This window comes from Xenopus laevis, chromosome 4L, assembly GCF_017654675.1.
Source record: "Xenopus laevis strain J_2021 chromosome 4L, Xenopus_laevis_v10.1, whole genome shotgun sequence".
NCBI classification, from domain to species: Eukaryota; Metazoa; Chordata; class Amphibia; order Anura; family Pipidae; genus Xenopus; species Xenopus laevis.
In genome coordinates, this window is record NC_054377.1 from 127798274 (window position 1) to 127820888 (window position 22615).

The window sequence follows — 22615 nt, forward strand, 5'->3', positions numbered from 1 at the left end:
AGTGGTTAAGAGAATTACAGATTTGGGGGCAGGGTTCTGTAAAGATGGGTGAAAAGAACAGAACAGTACATTTCTGCACATATACACATATCTAATCTCTTTATCATCTGCTACGTCCCTAAAATGTCCACCAAGCTGGAAATTGCCAGTGCGAAAATAGTTTATTTTATATTTGTTGCGAGCCTGTTGCATTTCATTAAACACCAGCCTGTACGCATTAAGAAATATGGTATAAACTTTTTCAACCATTTTCTTTGTGTACTGGTGTGGATTTTCATATAGTTATACATTTGGGGTGATGCACATGGACCAGTTGCATGGTGCAGTGAGTTGGCGCCTCCTTTATTTTTGTAAAGCTGAAGTAAACATTACTGTGTAACTTTGTAACACCCCTTTGGGGTGATGACACAGGCTAAGATTCAGGAAGATTTGGACGGACTTTTGTAATTTAAAAAATGAGATAAATTTGGATTTTAGTAAATAACCCCCTTAAAGTGTAAACAGCAAAAACTGGCTTTTTGCACTTTGTACCTTGCTCCATTTTTGTAAATGAGACCAAACAAAGTTTCTTTGTTGAGCTTCTCCTTTAGGTTTTAACAATGAATTCCAAGGCCCTGACTCTACTTCCTCTTATGGGGTTGATGTTTTACTGAGAAAACTTAATTTTCTAATTTTGTGTAGGTTCTTTTGATTGATTGATTTAGAGAAACAATAAAGGTGAGAAATTAATGCAAAGCAATAAATGCTAGAAAAAACTTTTTATTTTCACACTCATGAGAGAAAAAAGCTTTTTGAATTTTTATAAATTTTCACTTTAAATGTGAATTTTTAGGTGTACAGCCTCTTTTAACCTTTATATATTCAGGTGAAATATTATTTTTCATTTATGCTTTTTTTCCTCTGTATAAATATTTTTGCTCCGCTGAATCACTTTGCTCTCTTACACTTTCATTCCTGGTTTTCCAAATTCCAGGTTTCTTCCCGTGAGTCTCACACACGTTAATCCTTAGCTTGTAAGTAAAGGTTTTATTGTTCATTCCAAAGTGTATATTTTGGCACCGCTCTTTGAGCATTCCAGACAGTTCCTTTACAAGTTTTGCATGGCCCAATGACAATCCAAGAAAAAATAATTTTCAAAATTGCTTTCATAAATCATCGGGATTATAAGTACTCCTAAATTTAAAGTACCTCTTATCACTTCCCATCTGATGCACTCGTACATTTATAGAATGTCACATAAATACTTTGGCTCTGCTTTGTGGAATGGCAAATATGTTATTAAAACAATAAAATATTAATAATCTGTATTTTGGTGGGACACACAACTGGCAGTTGTCAGGAACTGAATGAGATATGGTAATGAAAATAATGAGCCTTCTCATGCAACAAAAGCCATGTGGGATGGGGTTCATATTTTAGCTAGATATGCTTGGTAAAAAAAATAATATGTTCCATAGGTGGAAAAACAACACATGTAAAAATATGTTCATGGTTGCAGAAGCAATATTGGTGCAGCAAAACCCAATGGTTCTGGTAAAAATGAACATGATTTAAAAATGATTTAACTGGACACATTTTGTATAAACATTCTTTAATTCAAAAATTCCCAGAAAAAGTCCCAGAATGAAATACTGGGGATTTTAACTCAACAGCAGCTTGATATGTCCATATGTTTTTTGGTTTATGTATACATAATATCAAGTCTATAATGGGTCCTTTAACATTATTAGGGAAATCATGTTTATTAGAAGAAACAAATGATCTTTCCCAGATCTGTACCATTAAGAGGTTGTGCTTGGGTACTTAATTGGGCTACTTACCTCAAAGAGTTTCAGAGGGCCATAATCAAAATGTGCAGCTATATAAAATTACTTTTGTTTACCAGTTGTTACATACAGCCAGTTGGCTGAAATGCAATCTTTAGGAGTCAGTTATGGATCCCTCGGATGCAAGTGCTATTACCAAGGGAATGCTGCCCTCTGGTCTTCACATCAGATTGAAAATCCTTACTGCCTGCCATAGAGTACTACATAACTTGTGTGTGTGTAGGGGACAGGAGGGTTTCTTCAACATGCCTTCCCCCAACCGTCACCTGTTTGTTAGTGGGCTGCACTCTATTCATGGGGTAGCCTCAGGTAAAGCCAATTAGTAATGCAGTATGCTGGGTGCAAACTGCAAATAAAATTACTGCAACCTTTTTTGCACACTGCGTTCTGCATTAAAAATGGCTCCATGCATCCATTGTCTCTGATTACACGTTCTTTATCCACGCCTCTTCTGTCATCTACACTTCCTCTTTAAATATCTTTTCTCACTCCTCCAAATGGCAGAGGGCCAAAGGCAGATGGATACCAGGCATTTCATATGTGGGAGAAATAAAATTCATGCAGACTTGGATAAATGTTCTCAGTTCACATCTGGATTTACTTGATATGTATAATTATAATCTGAATTGGACATATGGTAACTACCTAATTGTTTTATGTCAAGCCTTACAAGAATTATTGTTGACTCATCTATGGTATCTGTCTGAAATGGTTTGAATGGCATAAATCAGCAAAGTTGTCTGTCTCAGAGAAAGCAAATATTATTGAAGTTCTAAGGATGAAACTGGTCTGTGGTCTGGTCTGATCAGTAGTGATCCTGCCAGTGGAAGAGTTTTAGTCTGTAGAGCATTCCAATACAATGAAAAATGTTTCCTCATCAGGGTTCCTTCTGTTTTTTATACAAATGAGGAGAGGGTCTCCTCACTCACATGTTTTTCATGTGCAACCGCCTCTTCCACCTCTTCATGCCATCAGAAGACGCTGCACAACTCTGAAGAGCCTTAATAAGGGTGAAATCAATCTGTAGTTGGGATCTGAACAGCAACTGCACTGGCATCACTCTAAAATCTAGTGGTTGGGTTTGAGCCTATAGTGTATTTCATAAAAATGGAAATTTCAGGAAACTGGGTAGCCTTCCAAAATTTCCTTCTGCTTTCTATTTACAATCATGTAGTACAAAAATTTCTCTTGGGCTATGGTGGTATCATCAATGGTATTCAGTCTAATTACTCTTACATCCTGTTTGGGGAGTTTAAGCTTGGGAACCTGCCATCCATCTTTACAAGAACATGACCTCTCTGATTACAGACAGTCCTTGAGTTACATAAACCCAACTTACATACAACTCACACTTACAGACAGGAACTGCCAGTATTAAGACATCCCAATTTGTTATACAGTATAGCCTTGGAGGTAGAAGTGGTAACTACCTGTGGTAATTCTTGACATCAGGTTTCTATTGAGTTTTACATCTTTCCATCTGTATTTCCATACCACCATTCAAAGCAGTTAGTTGGTTTTACTAATATTGTGGAATTGTCCCTGTATTGAGCCCACATCTTTTGCTTTCAGTACAGTTTCTCCTTCTATACATCTGTTCTTTAACAGGCAAAATATATTTAAAAAATGGTACTAAAATTCATGCTGAGACTGTTATTAAACATTTCTAGTTCAAAAGCATTCCAGAATTTTTGATGTGGAGGGGCCAGCAAGAGAGGATGCATGTCAGAGCAATCAAACATTATATGAAGTGTGCCAATAAGTTTTTGTGATCATTGTCTCTTACTGTACCACGGATTTATTTCCTTCACTGGAATTTTTATTCATGTAGGATGAAAGCATCAGTATGCTTAGTAAACATCCTATTTCACTTACTTTCTAAAAATTCTGTTGGCTTGCATAGTAATTTATCTGTAAATAGCATACACAATCACAATCATATTGTATCCTATTGTATAAGGAAAAAATGATGCCAGCCATAGCAATGGGGATAAAAGCATCTGAGAAGGGAGTAGCAGGTATAGTAGGTAGAAATGATGCCTATAGTAACAGTGGGAATAATAGTCTCTGGGAAGGGACTGTGACTGTGGTATAGCAGGTATAGTAGGGAGAGATGGTGTCTATAGTAACAGTGGATAATAGTCTATGGGAAGGGAGTGTGACTGTGGGATAGCAGGTATAGTAGGGAGAGATGGTGCCTATAGTAACAGTGGTATAATAGTCTCTGGGAAGGGACTGTGACTGTGGTATAGCAGGTATAGTAGGGAGAGATGGTGTCTATAGTAACAGTGGGGATAATAGTCTCTGGAAAGGGAGTGTGACTGTGGGATAGCAGGTATAGTAGGGAGAGATGGTGCCTATAGTAACAGTTGGGATAATAGTCTCTGGGAAGGGAATGTGACTGTGGAATAGCAAGTATAGTAGGTATAGCAAATTAAAATTCATCCTATAGCAATGTAATAAAAAGCAGGCTTGGCTGTGGACAGTGGTTGTGGGATAACAGGTATAGCAGGGTGCAATGGCAAGAGTAACTTCTTATTAAAGGGATCCTAAAAAAGTTTGCTTTGTACTGGCTGCCACCGCCAATTAATATGGCCCTGCTTCCAATGTTCCATTTCATCTCTAGTATGCACAGAAATGTATTACTTATCAAGGTTTGCTGCCAGACCATATATTTAGATGTACTGATTTACAGGTCTGAACGTGTGGTTTTTGTTTTGTTATAAATGTAGGAAATGAAGGGAAATTCTTGCAGCTTTGCCTTGTGGTACAATTTAAAGCATTTGACCTTTTTAGTCTGGGTTTATGCTTGATTTATTTAAGCATGAACCATCAAAAAAAATCTTGGATCAGTTACTTGTTGCATTCTTTTATGATTATATTCAGCTTTGGTAAAATATAGCATTCTTTTCCTTACATTGCCTTTCAGCATATGATTCATGGGCCAAATCAGACTATAAATAATTAGACACAAAAGCAGAGACAGTGGAACCCAATATAATTTGGATTTACAGAGGCAATATGTGTTTGTGATCAACTAATTTTATCTAATGCTTGAAACCCATAGTGGCTGCCCACTAACCCCTTGATTATTTTTTCTACAGTATTTGTTTTTCTTACAATGTTTTTAACTCTGCTATAATACCAGTAATATTGTATTCTAATAATATCCTCCCCGTAGATATTGAAAAAAAAACTTTAATTATTGTACTGAATCTCTGACATGCAAATACCATCTCCAGTAGAGAGTTTTGATAGTTTAAATTTCAATGAGAAAATGGATGTCAAATTAGGATTAAGCTAGACACATATGCCTGGATTTGGTTGGGCATCTTTGGTTGTGACGATACTGCTTGACCATCTGGTTATGTATAGGAGATTGGGGGGAGCATTTTGATAATCAGTGGTGTAACTGGATGTTACTGGGCCCCACAGCAAATCAATTTTAGGGCCCCCAACAAAACCATATTTTTAGAAACATCTGTTGAAATTGCTCATTAATTATGACCTCATGGGGTCCCCTATACCCCTGTGCCCCTCTACAGTCACAGGGTCTGCTTCCTCTGTAGTTACACCCCTGTAGATAATCTTGTGATCGTGGTGTATCGAAAATGATGTGTCCTGATGGCAAATTCATTAGGTCAGCCACAGGTGCTCTTCAATGACTGCCGATGTATTGAAATTCAAACTGCGGAACCTTGAAGGTAGCAGGATATGGCACCACTTCTATGGTGATTCAACTATTCAGCCTCTGTGTAAACAATCACCTCAATAATCTTAGGGTCAGGGCACATATGCAGATTTTTGGAGTCTAGTAACCCGGCGACTAATCACCTCTTCTTAAGGGCTAGTGAAATGAAAATCCTTATTAAAATGCCTCAAGAGGAAACTTCGGGCGACTTCAGAAAACAAATCGATCCGATTGCAATCCGGCCGACGATTTTTATTTTAGCCGGCGGGAAGGCAAGGGAGGCAGTTTGGGGAGATTGGTCGCCCCAAAGAAGAGGAGATTCTCCCCGATCTCCCCGAATCTGCCTATGTACCCTGACCCTTATTCTCATGTTCCACAACTCAACCAAAGGCTGAGCCACGTGTGCATAACCTTGGGATTATTATACGATATATTGGACTAAAAGCTCCAAAAGACTTGCTTTGTTTAGCTATTATGATATTTACAAGTATGTACCTGGTATCCAGAATGCTTGGGATCTGGGGATCCAGATAATGGATCTTTCTGTAATTTGGATCTTCATGCCTTAAGTCTACTAGAAAATAATGTAAACATTAAGGGGCAGATTTATCAAGGGTCAAAGTGAAAATTCAAATTTCGAATTCGACAAGGGAATAGTTAAAATTCGATTCGAGTTTTTCGAAATGTATCATGTACTGGCCCTTTAAGAATTCAAATTTGACTATTCGCCAGCCTAAACCTGCCGTATTGCTTTTTTAGCCTATGGGGGATGTCCTGGGATCAATTTGGAGTTGATTGCTGAAAATCAAATTAAATTTGATTCGAATTCAATTCGAGTTTGCGGGTCAATCCCATTAACCCGAGTTGAAAAAGTTTGATTGGTCATTTTTTATTTGAATTTCGAGTTCATGTGAGTTTATGAGAGTTTTTACAAACTCCCATGAACTCTAAATTCAACCCTTGATAAATCTGCCCCTAAATAAACCAATAGGTTGGATTTGCCTCCAATAAGGATTTATTAAATCGTAGCTGGGATCATGTACAAGGTATTGATTTGTTATTACAGAGAAAATGAAAATCACTTAAAAATAATTGGATTATTTGGATAAAACAGAGTCTATGGCCGGCTGCCTTTCTGTAATTTGGAGCTTCCTAGATAGATTCCATACCTGTATTATGCTGTATTGCTTAAGGATATTCAGTGATTAGCTTGTATCATTTTTAGGATCCACAAAAGACCTTGTCGAAACGTGCTGTGCCGCTGGCCAACAATGGTCCATTGATCACGGAGAATGCGAAAATATGCCGTTGAGTGCTTCTGAGGAGTGCAGGTATGTAGAACTTAAAGGAGAAGGAAAGCTACGGAGGTATTTTATTGCCAATAGATAAGCTGCAATAGTGCAAGCTAGAATGTTATATTTATTCTGTAGAATGTTTTACCATACCTGAGTAAAAAGCTCTAGAAACTCTCTGTTTGTTTAGAATAGGAGCTGCAGTATTAACATGGTGTGACATCACTTCCTGCCTGAGTCTCTCCCTGCTCTGGGCTCAGATTACAGTAGAGAAGGGAGGGGGGCAGGGGAAGAGGAGCAAACTGAGCATGCTCTTGCCCAGGGCAAGGAGGTTTAAGCTGAAAACAGGAAGTCTGATACAGAAGCCCATGTGTACACAATAGAAGGAAAGAAATGCAGTGTTTCTTTTGACAGGGGACTCAGAGCAGCGCTACTTTTGGGGTTTACTGGTATATTTATATGGACCTTTCTGATAAGGCTTACTTAGTTTTAACCTTTCCTTCTCCTTTAAAGCAGCTAAACTCCATCTGACTGCATAATTATTAAAAAAATAAGGTAATCCAATAGCACTTGCTGGGATAAACTGACCAAAGTAGCGGGGTCCAGGTGCAATGCCCCAGACCTTCTGCTTAGGGGAGGTTGTAGAAGCCGTTACTTTATAATTAAAGCAGCTGGCACAAGACTGGACCATCAAAGCCAAAGGTCCATTTTATTGTCTTTATTCAAAGATAGAGCTTTTTAACATTATATAGGTCATTTATGAACAGCAGAGAGGGAGGAAAGGGCAAAAAGCAGGCACAGGCTGCAACATTTTTGCACTTTACACCATGACCCATCATTAGTGCCCACAGGGACAGTTCCTTGTTCCCTAGAATCTAACATAAGAACCTGTGCTTTAGTACTGCCAGTGTTCATGAACGGGCATGATATTTTGCCTCATTTAGTGCTCTAGCACTTGCATATGAGACCTGTAAATGTACAAACCTGTCTGTAACTTTGTCAAGGTAAAAGTTTATTCATTTTAGAAGCTGTTTTTTTGAACCAAAGATCACGGTTTACATTGTTTTCAGAAATAAATATTTTTTTAAAAAAATCATGTATGATGCAATAATTAGTCCAAGACAGAAAAAGTTGATCCCTCCAGCTTTTTGTGTATGAAATGTTTCATTATTTCCCAGGACATTAGTCTGTGCAGCCTTCATGCCAAATTCCCTCATTCATTAGTAATTTGTTACTATTCTCAGAATCTTTTCTGATGTCCAAAAATAGTGCCAAAAATCTGGAGCTTCTATATTGGTTAACATTTCAGGAAGTGTTATTAATGTCAGTTACTTGGAACAACAATAGCAACAAAACACAACCATGTAGCCTGTAACTGACATATGGATGGATGTATGTAAAGAGAAAAACAATAAAGGGATAAAAAGATGTGGAAAAATAAAATAATAAATAAAAATATGTAGAAGTTAATGCTGAGCAGTGGCGTAACTAGTTGTTACTGGGCCCCATAGCAAATTCAATTTAGGGCCCCAAAATATTTATAAGTTGGCCTATTTTACCAAGATATATTAAAATTGCTAATTAATTAGGGTCTCACTGGGCCCCCTACACTCCTGGGCCCCCCTGCAACCGCAGGGTCTGCTTCCTCTATAGTTACGCCCCTGATGCTGAGAACAGGAACATTGGAAAAGGAAATAGATAGATAGATATATATATATATATATATATATAGAAGGGGAAGTAGGCATAAAAGACGGAACTGGAGTGAAGAAGTAAGCAGAGAAGGCGAAGAAAAGACACAGTGACAGTAGAAGGAGAGTGGTTAGTGGGACTTGTGTCTATGGAGCATACTTATCAAAATTTTAAATTTATGTAGTTTTAGAGTTTTTTTTCTTACTATAAATAAACACAATTAAAAAAAAACAACAACAACAATTGCTCATACAGGTATGGGATCTGTTATCCGGACGCCCATTGTCCAGAAAGTTCCGAATTACGGAATAAACATCTCCCATAAACTCCATTATAATCAAATAATTCAAACTTTTAAAAAGGATTCCCTTTTTCTCTGTAATGATAAAACAATAGTGTGTTCTTGATCCCAACTAAGATATAATTAATCCTTATTGGAAGCAAAACCAGCCTAATGGGTTTATTTAATGTTTACATGATTTTCTAGTAGACTTAAGGCAGTGATCCCCAACCAGTGGCTCATGAGTAACATGTTGTTCACTGACCCCGTGGATGTTACTCCCAGCGGCCTCAAAGCATGTGCTTATTTTTGAATTCCTGGCTTCGAGGCAAGTTTTGGTTGCATAACTTTCAAGTAGAGCTGTCAGTCCACACAGGGGCTACCAAATAGCCAATCACAGCCCTTATTTTGGCACCCCCAGGAACTTTTTTCATGCTTGTGTTGCTCTCCAACTCAGTTGATTGAAAGTTTGGGGACCCCTGACTTAAGGTATGAAGATCCAAATTATGGAAAGATCCATTATCCAGAAAACACCAGGTTCCGAGCATTCTGAATAACAGGTCCAACACTGAAGCAAGGGATCCTTTTGGACTTTGCTTGCTCTGTTTGGGTTTATGCATTTCATTATACTCTGTTATACACTATTTTAAACAGAAGGAAATCAGATTAACCAAAAAAGTAATGGAAATTCCTTGGCATCTGACTTTATTGTGTCTCCGTTTGCATCTCAGCACATAAACTGAGCATGATCAGGGAGAAAAGCTGAGATCCCATGCCAGTGGGGGTTTAAAGGAGTTTACAATATAGAGTAAACTATGCGGAAGTCTCATACATACAGTAAATGGATTGGAGTTTAATGATCTGCAGTTTAATTTAAAACGATAGCATTTTACTGACTTGCAGCTTCTGAAATTAATATCTGGACCCATATGGAGGAAAGGAGACTCTGAAGAATTAAATATTATAATGGGGACTTCTGTGTCCCTCTTTGCTGTTTTCTCATGTTCCTCTATTTCTCAGTTACTTACGTTCCTGACCCATACTTGTTACATCAGCTGCCAACTTCAATATTACTGTGCCCCAGACCATATTCTCTCTAAACTTACATTGCAATAACTGAGAAATATGAGTAAGACATGACATAATGTTGATCTCATTCTGCTAATGGCTAGCACCTACTCCATCTGTCTCTTGTTATTGCAACTGAATTCTGCCAACAATATTTGGAAATGAATTGTCTTAATGTTTACACAGGATTTATCATTACTGATGAGTTGGAGGCCTGTGGCTATACTAATCAATTTTTATCAATAAAAGCACACAGTAGGGCTCATTTAGTACAAGCACTAAGTGGCCCATTTACTAACAATCGAATTTTGGTTCTTTTCACAGATCTCTAAAAAATGTGTGGTTTTCCAATTTTTTAAAAAAGCTCTAAAAAGATTTATTTAGCGTAAAAAAACATAAAAACTTCTAATGCAAAAAACTTGCCAGGTGAAAGTTGTCGAGGTCCTATCCTATTGGACTGTTTTAAATCAATTTGGACTTTTAGCAGTTTTTGGATTTTTTTTTTCCACTAGGAATTGTCTGAAAAACAAATTTTTTAAAGGTATTCATATTTTTTCCATTCAGCGTTATCATTGATTCATACTTTTTTAATTCAGATTTTTCAATAAGGGGGTTAATTATTAAACTCCAAATTTATCTCATTATTTTATTTAAAAAAAGCCAAACTCCCATGCCCAATTTGACCTTATTTATTCAGTAAAAAACTCAAATTAATCGGATCGGGAAGAAACCCGATAAAACTAAGTGAAAACACGAAAAGTTTTTCAGACTTTTTTCCAAACCCAGCTCAAACCACAATATCTTCAAATTTGGGATAGTTGCCTCTCCCATTGACTTATACAGGACCTCGCACTCTTGCATAAATTATTTATTTCGAACCACACCCAGTCGGTGACTGTAAACATTTGAGCACTTGCACTTTATAACTTATTGGAATTTTGAATTTATTACTTATAGACTCAGTACATAATTTAACAAGTTGGCACTGGCTATTTTTAGTATACAGAAAAAGCAACTCCATGCTTTTCTGAACTTGTTGTTTTGCCAATTGTTTAATATCTATTTAAACCTATCAGAAGGTTTTAATTAATCAAGCAAGTTCTCTTTATTAGCACAAGCACTTTATATATTTATCAATTGATTGGTTCACGATATAATTTATATAATTAATTTAAATTATTTGAGAGTGCGGGGGCTTTTACTATCTTTTTTTCATTTTTGAATAGTTGTTAAAAGTAATTCACACCCCTGATTCTCCACGAGGTAACAATTAAACTTAAAGGACTGCCTTCCTTCTTTGTATTTTTATACAGGACCTCGACAGGTCTGAGATGGCAGACTTTCGGATTCGGGATTTTTTCTCCACTAAAATTTTGAGTTTTTGCACCAAAAAACCTGACCGGATAAATTTGAGGTTTAGTAAATAACCCCCTAAATTTCATGACATTTGTGGCTTTAGAGATAGTGAGTTTTGACCTTAAAATAAATAGTCCTCCACAAGGCCCATTTATTATACAATATGCCCAAACTGACCCTCTGTAGAATGATGTCCTTTAGAACGATTCGGCAGCTTATCTGCCAGAGTATGGTGTCTTCCTACAGACCTCCCACACCAATATCTGGCCAAAAATCAGAGAGATGTCGATTGGGCAGGTTTGATTTTCCCATGGTGAAGGACAGCATCAGATGGTTGATACGGTCCTCGTCCCGTCAGCTGGTATACCCACCATAATGCAATAGTTTGCCCGTAGTTAACTATGTAACATTGCTCCCCTTATTTCCACCAATGTGTTTTGAATGCTAAAATGATGATCATGATGATGATTGAGTTTAATCTTCGGGTGGCTATGCTATTACAATGTCAATTTGACTTTACCCCCTAGCAGAGAAGTAAGAATTATTGCACTCATACTGGTGTATCCTAAAGGATTCCCAGCCATATCAACCTCAGCCCATTTCTAAAACAGTGAACAACACGAATTTGCACTTGTAGATAACAAGTGTATAGAATACAAATATGGGTATCCACAAAAATATTACAATATTAATGTACAGAATTATGAACAAAAGAAAACAGTGCTCTGATAAAACTATCAGGAAAATTTAAAAGTCAGCAAAATTACTTTTTTTCTTTTAAACCCAGTGTAACATTGAGAGCAGCAATGTCCCTGTCATGTAAATAAGCACTAAAGCACAGGATTTTGTGACTATTAATACTGTCCAATTATTTTGTGCCCCTTTTTAATTATGCGCTTGAAGTAGGGGCAGAAGTAAATGACTCTTTCAGTCTCAGCACAGAAGTTGTATCTACGGGTAAGTGTTCAACAAATCCATAGAACTGCAGTTGCAAGTGTAGGGATGTGAAAATCTTAGACACCCTTACCCATTACAGACAGGCACATCCCTAGTAATATGGACACCTCAGTGGGTCCTTATGGGGACCTTGTGCTTATGTCAACCCTGCAGTTCACACTGTGGATGCTAGAGGCACTGTGGTATAATATAAAAGGGCTTGAAAGCCATGAGGTAGAGGCCATTGCTGCTGAACCTTTCCTCTGTTAGGCCACAGAGGTTAGGAGTGGTGGAACTCATCCTGAGTTTAGTGAAGTGATAGTTATACCCTTTAATAGATCACTCTAGGAGTGATAGATAGGGTATTTAGTTGAGCAGCTCAAAGCTCCACCGAGGAGATTAGAGGGATTAAGATCCCGGGTATTACTGACCCCATAGTAGGGCCTAAGTGTTAAGCTCAGGGAAGTAAGAGTTTCTGAGTTCCATTTAAGGTAATCCTGAAGATTGGGGAAATACCTTCCAACAAGCTGCATCGTTCTTTACATGTACTCCTTACTCCTCAGAGAGTTGTTCTATATTCATACAGTGAGTATATTGTGTTACCTTGATTGATCTCTGTTTTACTCTATGTTTCATGCTCCATGGCGAACTCTGGTTTTGGTTAATAAACTCCGTTTATTGTTTAAGCAAATAAAACTACTGGCGCCCAATCTCTTGTGCATTGCACACAGTTACAGTTACACTACACCCTGCCTCCACCCCGCTGCGAGGGCTTACCCCTGAGAAAGAGAGCTCATCTGTGGCCCCAGCCCACAAAGGAAAGTAGCTGAAATTGTCTTCACATAAAGCAGTTTACTATAGCGCTACACAAGAATTAATAAATTGTTCTTTAATCATTTTCATACATTGATAAATTAAAAGGAGAAACATAGCTGGTACTTAGGTAGAGTTCAAGGAAAGTTTCTCATTGGCATATACACAACCTAATAATAATTCAACCCCATTATATTCAGTTCAGTCCTGAGATCTGTTTCAGCCACTGTGTGTGAATGTTGATTTCTTTTGTTTATTTTGGGATGGAGAAATACAAACCTCAGCAAAATATGGCACCCTTTGCTTGCACTGGCATGGAAAGATAACATGGTAAGTGCAAAATCCTGGGAATGCAGACAATATCCAGCTGTCCCCATATAACCTTATTATGACTAACCTTGCCTTGGAAAATGATTGCCAGTTTTGGAAACCTTATACCATAGGGCTTGTATCCTTGAGCACAGCAGTTGGCACCTGGGCCTTTTTTAGGAAGTCAGACACATTTATTTATGTTTCTGCGTCCTATAATACCAGCATAATGTTCACTTAAATACACTTTGACCATTACACAATCCTTATCACATGTTTCGATGCAGTATTAGATACAGCAACTTACATATTAGACTTTATCACCATGACTAAGTACCGGATGGTATGAAATGCGTAAGGTGGGCCATGTGGGGTCAGTAAATACCATTTTAATGTGATATTTAATAAATTCAAAAATGATTAACTTTATTTGAGTCTTGGGACATACATCTTGGAGATATATAGATATATATATATATATATATATATATATATATATATATATATATATATATATATATATATATATATATATATATAATTGATCACCATGAAGCCTATCTATCAAAATTCTAAATTTGTTCAATTTTTTTCAATCTTTATCTAATTCCAATAAACTCGAAGTATTACAAAACTGAAATAGTTCCTCATTTATTAAAAAATCTGAAAATGCAAAAGTGAATGCATAAAATTCACATTCCGCTTATCATTTTATGAGTCTACAAACTTAAAAAAGTTAGAAAAAAACCCAAATTAAAAATCCTTTTACATTTTGCCTAGGACAACTCCCACTGGATTCTATGTGAACCTGGCAACTTTTACATGAGGAATTCTTAAACTCCAGTTGTTTTTCAGTTTTTTGAGCTGAATAAATCTCTAAAATTCTGATTTTCTAAACTCTAATTCAAATTTTTGAGTTTTAGCTCAAAAAACCTTGAACTGTAGAAAAATTTCAAATTCAAACTTTGATAAATCAGCCCCATACAATAGAAGCCCCCTACTTTATGTTTTTTAGGGGACCAGAAAACAAATTATGTAAAATCAGGGAAATGCATTATATATTGATGCGGCCACAAAAAGATGAGGGTAAACTGTGGGAAAACTGGGTATATACAATTGAGGTTTCACTGTATACATGTCTGTGCTGTTACTCACTGGTTAAATACAACAGCTGATTGTTATTATAACTGTGTATAATATTCTAGTAAACACTGGTTAGAAGGATATTTACTGTATTTTGAAGTGGGTGTCAGGATATTTCCAGGACTCCAGGATTTTAGATTAAACTGAGCTGTATACTTTCTAAGAAACAAGAAGGTGCAGAGATGGTTTTCCCTTAAGTCTGCAGTGTGTGCCCAAAGACTGTTTAGTCTAGGACTCTGCTTGTGGCCCTTCATACCTCCCAGTGGACATGTTTAATGGGCGCTTGTTATAAGCATGTGGTTTTTACTAGCCTGTTACATGTGCTAATTACTGCTTTACAGAAGTTCAGGGGTTGTTAGCAGCATTCACAAGGATGGCAATTATAGGGGAAGCTCACAACCAGCAGGCTCATAAATAAGTTCCGGAATGTGACTTTGTATATGTCTATTTGTCAATGTGTTACTGTACTTTATACATTTGGGGTGACTTTCAAATATAGGGTGGCTGTAGAAATGATTGTTTGAAATGTTGCATTTGTGTATATATATATATATATATATATATATATATATATATATATATATATATATATATATATATATATATATATATGTATGTATAATACCTCCAAAAGAATCCACACTCTCAGGATTTATATATGAATGAAATTGGTCTTTATTTACAGAACTTCAGTCTGACATTTCAGCCCTATCCAAGGCCTTTCTCAAAGTGTGTATATACATATGCATTCTTTTGTTTTTCTATTAAAATCAGGTACTCTGAGCCTGTTGAGTGCAGTATTTTTTGCTATTTTGTACCCATTCTACCTGCACCCAGGCATGCTGTGTTTTTGTTTGGTGAGTGCTCCTCCATGCTCCATATACTGTATATCTATAAATGTATAAGTCGCAGGTCTTTATTGTGGGCACAGATAATGTTTAGGCTGATACACCAGCCTTTTTCAAAGTGAAACAAAAGACACAAAAAACAGCTTAAATACAATGTTTGGCGGGAACCCAGCGTGATGTATAGACATATTACCGGTGCAGTACACTGTGTGTAAAACGAAACACCACCCCAGAGTTATAATGGACTCTATATTAGTTATTCCCTTAAGAAACCCCATTTCCGGGCTTATCCCACAAGAAACAGTAACAATTAGATACAATTAGGAAGAAAGGAAATGAAGATCAGAGTCGAGTGTTAAACCTAGAGGATATTTCACACTAACTTCAACAGAGTTTAGCTGAACAGTGTTCAATGGGTCTAATGGGAATACTGGAAATGTGAAGAAATTAAAGAGGGTGTGAGGGTGTATGTATTGAAAATAGTACTATTTTAGATAGATAGATACAAAGCCAAATTTTAGATAGATAGATACAAAGCCAATACTGGTACTCAATATTGATGTTACAGTGGGGGTCATTTAAAAAGATTGGGCACATTTGTACCTGGTCAGCAACCCATAGCAACCAATAAGTTGTTTTTTTTCAGCCAGCTGCAAGTTGAACACTGAAAGTAATCATCTGATTGGTCATCTTGGGTTACAGCCCAGGTGCAAATTTGCTCAGTCTTTATAAATGACCCCCACTGACTCCCCTTCTCCGTTGACCTTAGCAGCCAATCACAGTGCAGACAATCCAGCAGGCATCACCAGTAGCGCAACCACTCTCTCTTGAGAGACCCTTGTGTTTCAACACCCACTTGTAAATTGCACAGCAATGCAGGCTACGTCCAAACAAAGATATCTGTGATAAAGTCGGTAAGCCATATGATTATCAGTGAAAACATTATTCATTAGCTAAACAGCTGTAGACTGAACACTCTCCTCTCTGTCTGCTCCCCCTTCCTTTATAACTTGATATATGGTGACAATTAAAGATGAACAGACTTTGCTCATTATGTTGTCAGTAGAATATTTCCCATTTATATTTATTCTCATGTTCTACTCATCTCACACGGCTAAAGAATCCCTGCCTTTCATACGCTGGGCTAAGGCTCCCAAATGAGTCACTGCGGCTCCTTAATTAAATGCAGATGGAGTCCATATTTATGTGACTTTTTTCCATTAGCCCTGTCATTGACAGCATGAACATTGCCTGGTGCCTTGTAAAAGTGATCTAAATGTGTAGGAAAGTTGTGTGACGTTGTCATGTAAGGCATAGTACAGTAATGTGCAGACAGGGCTGAAAGCGTTAATGGTTACCACTTCTCTTCCACTACCTCCCCCCATCTTTCAGCCTTCCGTATTGCCTTTTTACTTCTGCCTCTTATACTCCTTCTCTGTTCTGCCATTATTCTTATTTCTATTGTTTTTGATAAACACACACAACTGTCCATACATGTGGTTGATAGGTGGTTAAAATGTCAACTTCATTATATTTGTTATATACCTATGCAGTTGCAGCCGAGTCATGAGGATGGCAGTGGATATGGTTGTCATGACCAGGAATATTTTGTAAACTGCGTAACAAATATGTTAGACAAATAGGTTGATTTCCACTAGCTTTTATGAGCTGTACAGACAAGGGTTTGACAAGAGGCATTTTAATAAAGAACTAAGCCCTAAAAAAAATATGGCTATAAATGCCATATATTTTATATACTGAACTGATTGCACCAGCCTAAAGTTTGTCAATAGCAGCAATGATCCAGGACTTCAAACTTGTCACAGGGGGTCACCATCTTGGAAAGTGTCTGTGACACTCACATGCTCAGTGGGCTCTGAGCAGCTGTTGAGAAGCTAAGCTTAGGGGTCGTCACTAATAGTGATGGGCGAATTTATTCGCCAGGCGCGAATTCGCGGCGAATTTGCTCGTTTCGCCGCCAGCGAATAAATTCGCGAAACGCCCGCGAAAATTCGCGACAAAAATTCGCCGGCGTCCAAAAAAAATTTTCCGAAAAAACGGACACCGGCGCCAAAAACGAGACGCCGGCGCGGTTTCACAAATTTTTCGCGCGCAAATTCGCCCATCACTAGTCACTAATCATCAAGCAGAAAATGAGGTTCCCCTATAATATAAGCTGATGCTACAGGGCTGATTATTACATTTCTGTGCTGCCATGTAGTTATTATCTGTATTAATTACTAGGGATGCACCGAATCCACTATTTTGGATTTGTCCGAACCCCCGCAATCCTTCGCGAAAGATTCGGCCGAATACCGAACCGAATCAAAATCCTATTTGCATATGCAATTTAGGCGTGGGAAGGGGAAAACTGTTTTTACTTCCAATTGTTTTGTGACATAAAGTCACGTGATTTCCCTCCCCACCCCAAATTTGCATATGCAAATTAGAATTCGGTTCGGCGTGGCAGAAGTATTCGGCCGAATCCTGCTAAAAAAGGCAGAATCTTGGCCGAATCCCGATCCGAATCTTGGATTCGGTGCATCCCTATTAATTACTAATCAGTCTTATATTGTGACATTTCTATTCTATGTGTACTGTATATTGTGAGTGGGTCCCTAAGCTCAGTAAGTGACAGCAGCACAGAGCATGTGCAGTGAATCAGCAAAAAAGAAGATGGGGAACTAATGCGGCATCTTTGGAGACACAGATCTTTACTGCTAAAGGGCTGTGGTTGCATTGGGCTGGTACAAAAGCACAAACCATAATGTACAACATTTCTCCCTACTTCTTTAGTTAAGCTTTAGTTCTCCTTTAAGGGACATTTATGATTGTATAGTTGTTTAAAAATGGACACAATGGAGAAGGAATATTAATGTAATACATCCATTAAAAATAGAGTAAATGGATGGCACTCTGGTTAAAAATTTATTACAGCAAACTGCAGATAACACAATACATCCATGCATCCAAACACGCTCCTGTACTTCCAGGAGAATCCATCAGTCTTATTCTGATAAATGCTGCCAACTGTACCTAATAATGCTAGGGAACCCTGGTGTAACAACTCACCCTGGTGGTCTAGGGGTTCGTGGGGGTCGGCGGGACACCCGCCACGCTTATAGTGCACAATGGCGCCAAATTCAAACCTATTTAAAGAGACTTTCAGGGGAATGTAATAAAAGTCGCAAAGAGCAAAACAATTCGCACCAATAAGACTAAAAATCCACATCTCGCAATGTAATATTGTTCCTTAAACTGTTATTGCATTGCGAATTTTAATTGCGCATTGCGAATTTTAATTGCGCACTCATAAGAAGTGCTTGAAGGTGTCGTAATCTTTTGGCGCAAACATAACGACTTTTTCAGTAAGAAGTTTTATTACATTGACTGCGTATAGGCGCAAACTATAAAATTCGCAAACGGTCTTTCACTGTCGGAAGTGGTCGCTAAACAGTTTCTGGGCTCGCAAAAGCTATATTAAATTCGCACAAAGCAAAATTTGTTCGCGCAAAGGCATAACTTTTCCCATTGCGAATAGTTTTTCCGTTAGCGATTTTTATTACATTCCCCCGTTTGTGTAATTTTCATTACCCGTTGTTAGGTTCATCTCTGAGAGTTCCTGGGTGCTATTCCTGTTTGTTATCTGTATCTGATTCCTGTTTTGACCCCTGACTAATCTGACTTCTGTGATCCTGACCCCTGCCCTGACTATTCTGAAATCCGTATTCCGACCCGTGCCTGTCTGACTGATTGATAGCCTGGTTTTGACCCTTGCCTGTCTGACTTCGCCTGAATTCTGCCTGCACTGACCCGGCCTGGTCTGCTCCTTGAACTGTGACCTTCTGCCCCTAAAGACTATGCGATCGTGCCCCTCTGTTGGTCCAGAACCCTTAGCTTGGCTCCTCTCTTTAGAAGACCTGGCGGCATCCAATTAGCCGAGGGCTCCTCCCGAGGTGAAAGGCGGCTGTTAAAGGCGGAAGCAAAAGCCGAGACCAGGGAGCCTAGCATTGGTTCTGGATTCTGGATGCCGATCGTGACACCTGGTACCTATTAATGCTGGGGAACCCCTCTAGGGTTTCCAATAGATGCATCAAATTATGCCCAACAGAAGCTGAAAAAAAGAAAGCATCACCTTTATTATTAACACAATCTTTTTTCACCTATGCTTACATATATTTACCCATTATTCCTTGCATCTGGCAAGTCAAGCCTTCAAGAACGTCTCCAGATTAAACCGAAAACAGGCTGACCAAACCATTGATTATTTCAGGGGTGAGGTTTATACAAACAAAATAGTGAGAAGGAAAACCACTTAGTACCACCCATTAGTTGGACTTTAGATTCCATAGCCATTACATCTAAGAATTTAAAACAAATTGGTATTAAATGAATGAAAATATAATTACAAGGGCTCAGAAGATAAAAGGGCATATGAAGTGTTTATTATCATTATTAGTTCAATATGTCTGTGGACAGCATTCCCGTCCAATAAGTATCTGTGGAGAATCTTCTATGAACTTCCTCTGCAGCTGTTATGTTTCCTCCCTAGGCCAAATTGCAAGAAATTAGGTGATTTTTCCTGATGTAACATTCCAGAACATATGGAAATGATGATGCTAGCATCTGTATAAGAACTACGCTCCCACATATATACCCAAGAAATATGGATAGACGAACCATTACTTCATTCCACAACGACATTCCGAATCAAGAGTTGAAAATGCACAGACTTAGCCAATTTTGTTGATGTTACGTGTACAAAAACACTGATTTAGGTTACACTGGATAAACCAATAGGAATGGATTTTGAAAACCTCCATTTAAAAGAGAAGGCATGTAAATGACAATTGCCAGAGCAAATGCCAATGGATTACAATCTACCCTTAAAGGAGAATTAAACCTTAAAAATAAATATGGATAGAAATGCCATATTTTATATACTGAACTTACTGAACCAGCCTAAAGGTTCAGCATCTCTGTAGTAGTAATGATCCAGGTCTTCAAGGTTGTCACATGAGTTATTCATCTTGGATAGAGTTTGGAGTGTCTGTGACACGTACATGCTCAGTGAGCTCTGGGCAGCTGTTGAGAAGCTAAGCTTAGGTGTTGTTGCAAATCATCAACCAGAAAATTATGTTTGCCTGTCATATAAGCTGATGCTACAAGGTTGATTATTATACTGTGATGCTAATGTTGCTGGTTTGTGAGCTACCATGTACCAATGATCTGAGTTATTTACTAACCAGCCTTATTTTGTGACATTTATATTCTATGTGTACTCTATTTTGTGAGTGGGTCCCTAAGCTCAGTAAGTGACAGCAGCACAGAGCATGTGCAGTGAACCAGCAGAAAAGAAGATGGGGAGCTACTGGGGCATCTTTGGAGACACAGATCTTCCCTGCTAAATGGCTGTGGTTGCCTTGGGCCAGTACAGAAGCCCAAAACATAATGTACAATATTTCTGCCCTACTTTTTTGGTTAAGCTTTAGTTATTTTTTAATTCTAATTACACAGTGCTAATTCCCCTTAAGTCTGTTGGATCAGTGGCCAGAAGAACCCTTAGAGGTCATGGGCCATACAAAGCTTCTAAAATACATATCAGGATAAAGGCCTCAGATCAAAATTACCTAAATCCTAGACCAAGACCCTCTCTGTGAACATTTCTTTATACCTAGTCCTATTGGGTTTTGGTAGAGCCTTACACCAAAGACACCTATATCCTAGACCCTCTCTGTGCTCATTTCTTTCCCTCTAATTCTACTTGGTGTTGGTATAGGGGTCCTTCCAAGGACATTGGCACCTAACACAGGATGGTCAGGCTGGATATGTGGAAAGGCCACCAAGGCCCTGGCCTAGGGCGGTAGGATTTTAGGGGGCAGCATGCTGCCCAACCACATCCATATTGGTTCAGAAACAATGGGGATGAGCAGGAGATAAAATTGTTTTTTAAATTTCCTGTGCGCCAATCCATATTGCTCCAGTCCCAATGATGAAAATTTGCGTGAATAAAAGGAAGGGGAAGGGGGCTACCAACGTCAGAGGGCCTATGAGTGCCCACTATTTAAATCCGGCCCTGAGGGTGGTGGGTGGAAAGTTTTTAGAATCACAGAACCCTGTAGTGCAGCCGTTACTCTAGGAGACCATACATATTTTGATTTCCATGCCCAGGGTCGGGCTAGTGAGTATAGGGCCCATCAGAGCTGCTGCCCCAGGGCCCCCCACCCCCAAGGGGCCCCCGCTGAACCCCAACACCCCCTTCAGGGGCTGCCACCACCCGCCCTGCCCCGACTGCAGTGCACATAAATTAAACCTACCTTCAGAATGTCGGGGGTGGGAGATCAGTGGCCTGAGGGAGCGCCAGCAGGGTTCAGGTTTGGGACTATTCCTAATCCGACCTTGTCCATTCCAAAGTGAGAAGAGTATGGGGTCAATAGCAGCCATTAGGAGACCCAATCACTGGTATAGCAATGCAAACAGAGTCATTATGAGAATAAACATTTCCAAAATCAAGAAAGAAATTTTGTGTGCGTTGCATCATAATACCATTCAAAAGCCAATCAGCATTTTGAGAACTGTAAATGTAATTCTGCTTGAGGAAGGGGTTTATGTCACATAACTACAACTTTTCTCAGAATACATTTTATTACATTCACTGCAGCTTGTTGCAGATTTAAAAAAATGGGACATTTATTGATCTGGTGGTGAATAAGCTGTTAAAATACTATGAGGTTTTGCTAAACATATAACATAAGCAATAACAGGGAAAAAAAGTTATATTACATATTGCAATTTTCAATATTTTCCTACCTTGTCCCGTCATTTATTTAATGTAAGTTTATTTACTATCCAATGGAAATTTTCAGTGGGTAACGTACAGGCACCACGGCCACTTTGTACACAATAAAATAACATCCTTTTATGTTATCGCTGGCCCTTCATACAAATGCTACATAATCACGGAAGATGTAATCTTAGGCTTTGAATCATTTGACGTATTTATTATCAGCGATGAATGTTACCCACAGGCCCCTCAAGGATATACTTTTGTTTTTTTCCTTTTAACAGAGACTTTCTAAATAGCCGTGAGCCATAAAGCAAAATATGATTTCTTTATATAGCTTGTTGGAAAGCCAACATCACCTCTCCTGGATAAGGAAGCAGCTTCCATTTGCCAAGAATTTCTTGGAACAAAGAGCTGAGGCATAGCATAAAGCTGAATGCTTTGGTATGTAGCTTTTATGGTCTCCTTAAAATAGCAGCAAGTGCAGAGTTGAATCTTGTGCAGCCAGTGAAAGTGCTGCATAGTGCATGAAGGATTTAGAATGTGTCTACGTTAAATGTTATTTCTTCAAGGGCAA

General features: G+C 38.3%; 1 protein-coding gene across 2 annotated transcripts in view; it reads left to right on the forward strand.

The window, feature by feature from the left end:
• Window positions 1–22615, forward strand: part of fbln2.L (fibulin 2 L homeolog) — a 54586-nt gene that overhangs the window by 6537 nt on the left and 25434 nt on the right. For both annotated transcript variants that reach the window (XM_041590787.1, XM_041590786.1), the window contains exon 4: window positions 6743–6848. In XM_041590787.1, the coding sequence (XP_041446721.1) occupies window positions 6743–6848 (106 nt within the window). The remainder of the gene's footprint in view (window positions 1–6742; window positions 6849–22615) is intronic.